The 10,628-nt window shown below is 37.3% G+C and overlaps 1 protein-coding gene and 1 pseudogene across 2 annotated transcripts; both read left to right on the forward strand.

Annotated features, from left to right (window-relative positions):
* Positions 1–1,339: 1,339 nt before the first annotated feature.
* LOC108632487 (cytochrome P450 4C1-like) lies at positions 1,340–7,230 on the forward strand. 2 transcript variants are annotated; one of them, XM_026819736.1, is made up of 12 exons: positions 1,340–1,508; positions 1,596–1,705; positions 1,837–1,927; positions 2,259–2,444; positions 2,555–2,648; positions 2,721–2,823; positions 2,893–2,995; positions 3,066–3,172; positions 3,249–3,317; positions 3,383–3,551; positions 3,628–3,807; positions 3,869–4,671. In XM_026819736.1, exons 1-12 carry the CDS (start codon positions 1,355–1,357, stop codon positions 4,024–4,026), a joined length of 1,524 nt encoding a protein of 507 aa, XP_026675537.1. In that variant the 5' UTR covers positions 1,340–1,354; the 3' UTR covers positions 4,027–4,671. The 2 variants fall into 2 exon arrangements, with proteins under 2 accessions (XP_026675537.1, XP_026675536.1); XM_026819735.1 differs by lacking the exons at positions 1,340–1,508; positions 1,596–1,705; positions 2,893–2,995; ... (3 more) ...; positions 3,628–3,807; positions 3,869–4,671 and adding exons at positions 5,452–5,554; positions 5,625–5,731; positions 5,808–5,876; ... (1 more) ...; positions 6,187–6,366; positions 6,428–7,230 and having other exon boundaries at positions 1,873–1,927.
* Positions 7,231–7,817: 587 nt separating this feature from the next.
* Positions 7,818–10,111, forward strand: LOC108632495 (cytochrome P450 4C1-like; annotated as a pseudogene).
* The last annotated feature ends 517 nt before the right edge of the window (positions 10,112–10,628 follow it).

Below are 10,628 nucleotides of genomic sequence, written 5' to 3' on the forward strand. Positions count from 1 at the left end.
TCGTTATAGTGTAATGAACGCCCAGGTCGCTCTATATCAAATAATAAGTTGTCGGAGCAATCCATAAATCCGTAAATGTTAACTTTTTTAACATTGTAATGCCTACTTAGTGGAATTTCAGATCCATAACTAAAATTCAGATGTACTTAGGATGGTGGCATTTTTCTTTTAATGAATTCAAGCATGGCTGGACGAAGTGACCGAACAGATGTAGCGAGGTAAACGTAGTTCGTCGAGTATCGACGGTCAAATGGTCAAAAGAGTCGACCTTGAATTTAAATATCTGATTCAGTGCATGACCAAAGTCATTATTTTTGAATGCATATTTCTTCGAAATAGCGAAATTAGATTTTTTTAGATCGACGAGCCCCTCATATTTTTAAAAACGCGACGGAACGAGACTATCGATATATGTACAACGTTTAGATTTTTAATAATTGATACGTCGATCTTCCTCGTAAATAGGCTTAATATTTATATAGTACAAGACATAAAGGAATCGAAATTCCAAAATTTCGAAAATGTTCGTTGAATAAAATCATTGCGAGGCGAGAGGTGAGCTACTTACAACGAGTAGGAAAAGTGCCTGCGGAGACACTTGAAGGTGTCATAAATTAGGCGACGTTGCAACAGGGCTACTGTACCCTACCTTCGGTTAAATGTCCATGGCACTACTCGTCCCTTATCACTTATAATGGCCAGTGGAGATCTCACAAATAGGTAAAGAGAGAGAAAAAGTACAATGTGATCAATAAAGACAGACAGATATGAAAGAAGTACTTACATACCGCGCGTGAAGAAAGTGATCATACTATAATGCAAATTTGTCATAAAAACGGGAAAGTAATTATTTCTCAATTTGATTTGAAAAAAGAACTGAATTTATTCACCACCAATTTTATCAACCATCAATTTTAATGCACCACCGAGGAGAGATCCTTAAGGAGTGGCAACGTCTGTGTTAACGCGCGGCCCCAAAAAGGGCCAAGGTCAGAGTGACCAGGTTGAGGATGGGAACCAACAAGAATCACCCCGTCTTAAACCAGGTCACTTTCACCTCAGTCTGCAAATATATTCGCGCTGGTAGCCAAAATTAATTTCTGTACGTGGTCAGAGACACAAGTGTTCGTTGGCATTTAATAATATTCGAAGCGAAATACTTTTTAAGAATCTATACAATTAATTAATTTTTCTGTTTTAAACTACGACCGAAAATTTGAAAGTGTGTAAAGCGTTTACACAATTGTCTTGTCATGTAAATTTCTCTAATCTTAAGTAGTGTACTTAAGTAGTATTCACCCGAGTGTTTGTGAATTTTGCGTGAACTGTAAAGAATATAAAGAAAATTAAAGAAATGATCACCACGATTTTATTGGTAGTACTTCTTGCGATCTGTTTGCAATACTACCTGTTGCATTTCGGAAAATATGGAAGGATAATTAACTCGATACCTGGCCCACCGGCTGTGCCCATTTTTGGAAACCTTCTACATTTTCACGTTTCACCACGTAAGATACATTTGCATTAACGAATACGAGTTAAAAATTATTTAAGTCGCATCTCGCAGCTATTTCAATTTGTTCGGACCATTGCAGCTGAGATGTGGGAACGATTAAGGAAACTGAACAAGCAATATTATCCGATATTCAAACTCTGGACTGTTTGGGAAGCTTATGTAAATATCCGCCATCCGGACGATATCGAGGTAGGAAAAATCCAATTGTACAAAAATATTGTACCGGTATTATTAATACATGTATCAGTAAAATCGTTAATCTCTCAATGGCTAGTTGCAAACTGTATTCCTTGAATCATTTCATTGTTTTCATCACACAGAGAGTCATAGGAAAACCTAAATTCACTCAAAAGAGTAATATGTATGACCTAACGGTACCATGGTTCAACACCGGAATTTTTACCAGTACAGGTAATTCCCCTTAGAAAATAATTAAAACTATACAAAATCACTCATGTCTAACAAGCGAAACTATAATTCGCAGCGGCTACTGAGACACATACTTTTCATTCGCATTATGACAATGATGTAATAATTGCAAATTTGTTTTGTCTTCACAACTATTCAAATATTTCAATACATTCGCAAGATACGGTGATTAGATTCTAGACAATGACCTTTTTGTTAATTATGTACTGTGAAGTATATTTAGTTTTTTTTGTTACGCGAAAACAAACAAGTACGGGATATGCTAAATAAAAATGCAATAAAAGAGGCGCGGTATCGTTCGATTCACTTACAGGTCGCAAGTGGAAAACACGCAGGAAATTACTAACACCTGCTTTTCATTTCAATATGCTCCGGGAATTTTCCGAAGTTTTCATCCAGGAAGGGGAACGGTTGATCAAGAAACTAAAGAGCGAAGGAGGGCCTGTTGTTAAAGATCTGAAGATCTTGATGAGCGAGTACACTTTAAATATTATTTGTGGTAAATCACAATTAAGTCGAATTCCTAATTGTTGGTCACTTGAATTTCTTGATTGTATGTGAGAGAAAATACTTGAAGAATGTAGTAAAAATGCTTGATTCTTCCTTTAGAAACTGCAATGGGAACGTCCCTTGCTGATAAAGGAAAATTTCAATTCAAATATCTCAAAGCCGTGCACGATGTGGTGGAAACTATGGTGTATAGGTAAAGGATTTGAATGCGCTCTCATTTCTATCATATAGTACGCAAACGATATTCGTATATCTTTCTTTATAGATTACTAAGACCATGGTTGTACATCGACTTTGTCTTCTTCCTTACTCCTGTAGGGATGCTACAGTCTAGACTACTAAAAATATTACATGGCTTTACGAAACAGGTAGCGGTGATAATGATTTTTATTACGAATACTTAAAGCATCAGTGTTGCAATCTGTGATATGTTACAGATCATTAAAGAACGGAAGGAATACCACGATAAGACCAATCATCGCTATTTGGCTGATTTGGACGGCAATGCTAACAAAGAAACTGATGATGTGACATGCGGCAGTACGTTATGCAAACGATTAATCGTACTTAATTGATGCTACTTATGGTTTAAGTGTTTATTTGTTTACAGTTCGCAGAAAGAGGCTTGTCTTTCTCGATTTACTCTTATCGGCTCATCGACACAATCTAATAGACGACGAAGGCATTAGAGAAGAAGTCGACACGTTTCTGTTTGGGGTGCGTTTGCGTCTTGGAAATAAAATTAACTTTATCGATATACACTTCGTATCTAATGCTTTGCAATTTTCAACAGGGACACGATACAACGGCAGTAGCCCTTTGTTATACTATAATGCTTTTGGCTGAACACCCACAGATTCAGGTAACTTCTCGAAAGAAGAATAAAAAAAGAAACGTGTAATACATTTTACGACCGTTCGTTCTCAGGATCGAGCCAGGACTGAAGTGAAAAAGATAATGGAAGCGAGCAACGGAAAGCTAGCTATGTCCGACCTTCAAAAATTACCGTATCTCGAAATGTGCATCAAGGAGTCGCTAAGACTTTATCCAGTCGCGCCTTTCTTGTCTCGTTCTCTAGAAGAGGCCGTAACGTTAAGTATGCGTCGAAATCAATTCTACAGTTTCTTACTTTTGGTTTATTAAATAACCGAGAAGCTTGTGCTGTTTTTTAGGTAATTATCTAATACCTGCCCACACCATAGTGAACGTGCACCTATACGATACTCACAGAGATCCGAAGTTTTGGCCCAATCCGGACGTCTTCGACCCGGAACGGTTCACACCTGAGAATTCTCATGGACGACACCCGTACTCGTATATACCTTTCAGCGCCGGTCCAAGGAATTGTATCGGTAAGGAAACGGAATGAGAACAACATTGAGGAGCGTAGTTACAAATGTTGAATTTCTACAGGGCAAAAATTCGCCATGCTGGAACTGAAAGCAACCCTGGCGTATCTCTTGTTTAATTTCGCTTTCGAGCCTGTAGACTATCTTAAAGACGTCACTTTTGTACTAGATCTTGTCATACAATCGACACATGCTCTTCGAACTAAGTTCGTTCCGCTCTAATTTGTCGGTTGATAAACGTCAAGACATGATCACTAGTTGGTATAGAATGCGCATTTGGTTGACTCGTTTTATTTGTACGGAACACGATAGAAGGGGCGAGTAAGTTGACGATCACTTTTAATAGATGAAGTCTAGTTTACTCCTCACGCCTTACCATTGCGAAGTAAGGACCTTTCGAGACGTTTTTGTTTTTTTGCGCGGAGTTAGAAGCGTGCAAAGGGGCGTGATGTGTGGCGCAGCGCAAACGTGCGATGTATTTGCCAATTCACATTATCTTTTCATTTACGTACTTCTACAGTTTATAAGCATACTCATTCAAAAATAATATTAATAAATTTAAAGTTAATCTAGTATTAAGTTAGATTCATTCCCTAACCACTCCTATAATAGATGAAACACGAAAACAATGTACAGATACAGAATTTACATTCTCAGCCGACGGAAGTCTGCTAGATAAAATGTTAATCGTTTTGTAAAAAATGAATTAAAAATGAAAACTAAAATAAAGAATTTTTGTTTCGCTAATTAAAACTATGAAACATGTATGTGTAAATAGGCTTGTAAGTTATATGCGCAACCAAGTTCTCTAATTGAGCAAAACTTATGTATGTCTTTTATTTTTTAAGATATCACTATTCCAAGCCACTTGCATCTTCTAATTCCTTTCTCCCTTTCTTTCTACATCATTGATGTAGACATCGACTCTGCTGATTATGTTGAATAAATTTTGTCAATTTCTAATAAAATGTGATTCCTTTTTTCTTCTAATAGTATTCTGTTGCGGTATTATTGGTGTCTTGAAGCTACTGCCTTCATATGAAAATGCTTGAGACGTGCTTTTCTTTTATATCATGTCATTACAGGAACTTCGAGATATAACACTAGATTCCGCGGATGCGTTTTCCGGAGCTTCTTCGCCTATGTTAACGTTCTCGGGAATCCTGTACCAGTGCGAAACTATTTCTATTCGATTTAGAGTGTGAAACATCGATTTGTAGCAACATTATGTATCACGTTTCATTTTTCATTCATGAAATTATCAACCGAGTCTAAGCAAGAGGAACGGTCACGCTACGCATTTGATCGAGCCAAGTTTTGTGAGACTTGGATTGTGCCTCGCAACTAATTAAAATATTATAATCATTGACATAGCCACTGACCTGCTACTTCGAATTGCGTATTTACACTCTTGTGTATGTGTGATAACAATATTTAAATACTTGCAGAGCTCTGAAATTCTCCTCAATGCGCAAATATATTCGCGCTGGCAACCAAAATTAACTTCTGTACGCGGATAGGGACACAAGTGTCCGTTGACAGTTAATAATATTCGAAGCGGTGCTCTTTTTAAGAATCTATTCAATTAATTAATTTTTCTGTTTTAACATATAAAGCATCAGTGTTGCAATCTGTGATATGTTACAGATCATTAAAGAACGTAAGGAATACCACGATAAGACCAACCATCGCTATTTGGCTGATTTGGACGGCAATGCTAACAAAGAAACTGATGATGTGACATGCGGCAGTACGTTATGCAAACGATTAATCGTACTTAATTGATGCTACTTATGATTTAAGTGTTTATTTGTTTACAGTTCGCAGAAAGAGGCTTGTCTTTCTCGATTTACTCTTATCGGCTCATCGACACAATCTAATAGACGACGAAGGCATTAGAGAAGAAGTCGACACGTTTCTGTTTGGGGTGCGTTTGCGTCTTGGAAATAAAATTAACTTTATCGATATACACTTCGTATCTAATGCTTTGCAATTTTCAACAGGGACACGATACAACGGCAGTAGCCCTTTGTTATACTATAATGCTTTTGGCTGAACACCCACAGATTCAGGTAACTTCTCGAAAGAAGAATAAAAAAAGAAACGTGTAATACATTTTACGACCGTTCGTTCTCAGGATCGAGCCAGGACTGAAGTGAAAAAGATAATGGAAGCGAGCAACGGAAAGCTAGCTATGTCCGACCTTCAAAAATTACCGTATCTCGAAATGTGCATCAAGGAGTCGCTAAGACTTTATCCAGTCGCGCCTTTCTTGTCTCGTTCTCTAGAAGAGGCCGTAACGTTAAGTATGCGTCGAAATCAATTCTACAGTTTCTTACTTTTGGTTTATTAAATAACCGAGAAGCTTGTACTGTTTTTTAGGTAATTATCTAATACCTGCCCACACCATAGTGAACGTGCACCTATACGATACTCACAGAGATCCGAAGTTTTGGCCCAATCCGGACGTCTTCGACCCGGAACGGTTCACACCTGAGAATTCTCATGGACGACACCCGTACTCGTATATACCTTTCAGCGCCGGTCCAAGGAATTGTATCGGTAAGGAAACGGAATGAGAACAACATTGAGGAGCGTAGTTACAAATGTTGAATTTCTACAGGGCAAAAATTCGCCATGCTGGAACTGAAAGCAACCCTGGCGTATCTCTTGTTTAATTTCGCTTTCGAGCCTGTAGACTATCTTAAAGACGTCACTTTTGTACTAGATCTTGTCATACAATCGACACATGCTCTTCGAACTAAGTTCGTTCCGCTCTAATTTGTCGGTTGATAAACGTCAAGACATGATCACTAGTTGGTATAGAATGCGCATTTGGTTGACTCGTTTTATTTGTACGGAACACGATAGAAGGGGCGAGTAAGTTGACGATCACTTTTAATAGATGAAGTCTAGTTTACTCCTCACGCCTTACCATTGCGAAGTAAGGACCTTTCGAGACGTTTTTGTTTTTTTGCGCGGAGTTAGAAGCGTGCAAAGGGGCGTGATGTGTGGCGCAGCGCAAACGTGCGATGTATTTGCCAATTCACATTATCTTTTCATTTACGTACTTCTACAGTTTATAAGCATACTCATTCAAAAATAATATTAATAAATTTAAAGTTAATCTAGTATTAAGTTAGATTCATTCCCTAACCACTCCTATAATAGATGAAACACGAAAACAATGTACAGATACAGAATTTACATTCTCAGCCGACGGAAGTCTGCTAGATAAAATGTTAATCGTTTTGTAAAAAATGAATTAAAAATGAAAACTAAAATAAAGAATTTTTGTTTCGCTAATTAAAACTATGAAACATGTATGTGTAAATAGGCTTGTAAGTTATATGCGCAACCAAGTTCTCTAATTGAGCAAAACTTATGTATGTCTTTTATTTTTTAAGATATCACTATTCCAAGCCACTTGCATCTTCTAATTCCTTTCTCCCTTTCTTTCTACATCATTGATGTAGACATCGACTCTGCTGATTATGTTGAATAAATTTTGTCAATTTCTAATAAAATGTGATTCCTTTTTTCTTCTAATAGTATTCTGTTGCGGTATTATTGGTGTCTTGAAGCTACTGCCTTCATATGAAAATGCTTGAGACGTGCTTTTCTTTTATATCATGTCATTACAGGAACTTCGAGATATAACACTAGATTCCGCGGATGCGTTTTCCGGAGCTTCTTCGCCTATGTTAACGTTCTCGGGAATCCTGTACCAGTGCGAAACTATTTCTATTCGATTTAGAGTGTGAAACATCGATTTGTAGCAACATTATGTATCACGTTTCATTTTTCATTCATGAAATTATCAACCGAGTCTAAGCAAGAGGAACGGTCACGCTACGCATTTGATCGAGCCAAGTTTTGTGAGACTTGGATTGTGCCTCGCAACTAATTAAAATATTATAATCATTGACATAGCCACTGACCTGCTACTTCGAATTGCGTATTTACACTCTTGTGTATGTGTGATAACAATATTTAAATACTTGCAGAGCTCTGAAATTCTCCTCAATGCGCAAATATATTCGCGCTGGCAACCAAAATTAACTTCTGTACGCGGATAGGGACACAAGTGTCCGTTGACAGTTAATAATATTCGAAGCGGTGCTCTTTTTAAGAATCTATTCAATTAATTAATTTTTCTGTTTTAACATACGACCGAAAATTTGAAAGTGTGTGAAGCGCTTAAAAAATTATCTTATTATATAAATTTCTCTAATCTTAAGTAGTGTACTTAAGTAGTATTCACCCGAGTGTTTGTGAACTCTGCGTGAACTGTAAAGAATATAAAGGAAATTAAAGAAATGATCACCACGATTTTATTGATAGTACTTCTTGCAATATGTTTGCAATACTGCCTATTGCATTTCGGAAAATATGGGAGGATAATTAACTTGATACCTGGCCCACCGGCTGTGCCCATTTTTGGAAACCTTCTACATTTTCACGTTTCACCACGTAAGATACATTTGCATTAACGAATACGAGTTAAAAATTATTTAAGTCGCATCTCGCAACTATTTCAATTTGTTCGGACCATTGCAGCTGAGATGTGGGAACGATTAAGGAAATTGAACAAGCAATATTATCCGATATTCAAACTCTGGAATGTTTGGGAAGCTTATGTAAATATCCGCCATCCGGACGATATCGAGGTAGGAAAAATTCAATTGTACAAAAATATTGTACCGGCATTATTAATACATGTATCAGTAAAATCCTTAATCTCTCAATGGCTAGTTGCAAACTGTATTCCTTTAATCATTTCATTGTTTTCATCACACAGAGAGTCATAGGACAACCTAAATTCATTCAGAAGAGTAATATATATGACTTAACGGTACCATGGTTCAACACCGGAATTTTTACCAGTTCAGGTAATTCCCCTTAGAAAATAATTAAAACTATACAAAATCACTGATGTCTAACAAGCGAAACTATAATTCGCAGCGGCTACTGAGACACATATTTTTTATTCGCAGTATGACAATGATGTAATAATTGCGAATTTGTTTTGTCTTCACAACTATTCAAATATTTCAATACATTCGCAAGATACGGTGATTAGATTCTAGACAATGACCTTTTTGTTAATTATGTACTGTGAAGTATATTTAGTTTTTTTTGTTACGCGAAAACAAACAAGTACGGGATATGCTAAATAAAAATGCAATAAAAGAGGCGCGGTATCGTTCGATTCACTTACAGGTCGCAAGTGGAAAACACGCAGGAAATTACTAACACCTGCTTTTCATTTCAATATGCTCCGGGAATTTTCCGAAGTTTTCATCCAGGAAGGGGAACGGTTGATCAAGAAACTAAAGAGCGAAGGAGGGCCTGTTGTTAAAGATCTGAAGATCTTGATGAGCGAGTACACTTTAAATATTATTTGTGGTAAATCACAATTAAGTCGAATGCCTAATTGTTGGTCACTTGAATTTCTTGATTGTATGTGAGAGAAAATACTTGAAGAATGTAGTAAAAATGCTTGATTCTTCCTTTAGAAACTGCAATGGGAACGTCCCTTGCTGATAAAGGAAAATTTCAATTCAAATATCTCAAAGCCGTGCACGATGTGGTGGAAACTATGGTGTATAGGTAAAGGATTTGAATGCGCTCTCATTTCTATCATATAGTACGCAAACGATATTCGTATATCTTTCTTTATAGATTACTAAGACCATGGTTGTACATCGACTTTGTCTTCTTCCTTACTCCTGTAGGGATGCTACAGTCTAGACTACTAAAAATATTACATGGCTTTACGATCATGGACGACACCCGTACTCGTATATACCTTTTAGCGCCGGTTCAAGGAATTGTATGGGTAAGGAAACGGAATGAGAACAACATTGAGGAGCGTAGCTACAAATGTTGAATTTCTACAGGGCAAAAATTCGCCATGCTGGAACTGAAAGCAACCCTGGCGTATCTCTTGTTTAATTTCGCTTTCGAGCCTGTAGACTACCTTAAAGACGTCACATTTGTACTAGATCTTGTCATACAATCGACACATGCTCTTCGAACTAAGTTCGTTCCGCTCTAATTCGTTGGTTGATAAACGTCAAGACATGATCACTAGTTGGTATAGGATGCGCATTTGGTTGACTCGTTTTATTTGTACGGAACACGATAGAAGGGGTGACGTAAGTTGACGATCACTTTTAATAGATAAAATACGAAAACAATGTACAGATATAGAATTTACATTCTCAGCCGACGGAAGTCTGCTAAATAAAATGTTAATCGTTTTGTAAAAAATGAATTAAAAATAAAGACGATATACACTTAACGAGTGGCTTATCGATTGTTTTCTCACTTTCGTCATCATCATCGCCTCCTTCCTCTCCTTTATCTAGTCGCTTATCGGTTAGTCGTTTACATATTTTACGATAATTGAAACGACTTTTCGTGAATTGTGCAAATGTTGCTGGAACATGTACGAGCTTCGACTACGTAAATGCATCGATTTAAATTTCGAAATATCGATTTGTTGCAACATTATGTATCACGTTTTGTTTTACATCTATAAAATCGTCGATCGAGTCTAACAATAAGCAAGAGGAACGGTCACGCCCAGCGTCATCGGATTGAGCGAGTTTTCTCTCTTCTCCTCTTCGCATGCTGACCAGGGATCGTATAATTTTCCCCTCGACCGGAAAGTGGGGACGACGCGACCATGGTGGGGACTGGTACTTGATGGGGGTATGCTATGAGAGCTTCGCAAAGGCGAATGAGGAGAATAGTAATGGGGATCGAAATACGGGCGAAAAAGAGGGGAAGCGGAAAAATTATACGATCCCTGATGC

Source organism: Ceratina calcarata, unplaced genomic scaffold (assembly GCF_001652005.2).
Source record: "Ceratina calcarata isolate Rehan_Ccalc_2016 unplaced genomic scaffold, ASM165200v1 scaffold157, whole genome shotgun sequence".
Taxonomy (NCBI): domain Eukaryota; kingdom Metazoa; phylum Arthropoda; class Insecta; order Hymenoptera; family Apidae; genus Ceratina; species Ceratina calcarata.

Bases quoted from the DNA above. Each gene is read 5' to 3' on its own strand.
- LOC108632487 (XM_026819736.1), top strand. From the start codon at position 1,355: ATGATCACCACGATTTTATTGGTAGTACTTCTTGCGATCTGTTTGCAA. The intron at 1,706-1,836 runs GTAGGAAAAATC...TTCATCACACAG, and splicing joins GCCATCCGGACGATATCGAG to AGAGTCATAGGAAAACCTAA. The intron at 2,996-3,065 runs GTACGTTATGCA...ATTTGTTTACAG, and splicing joins TGATGATGTGACATGCGGCA to TTCGCAGAAAGAGGCTTGTC.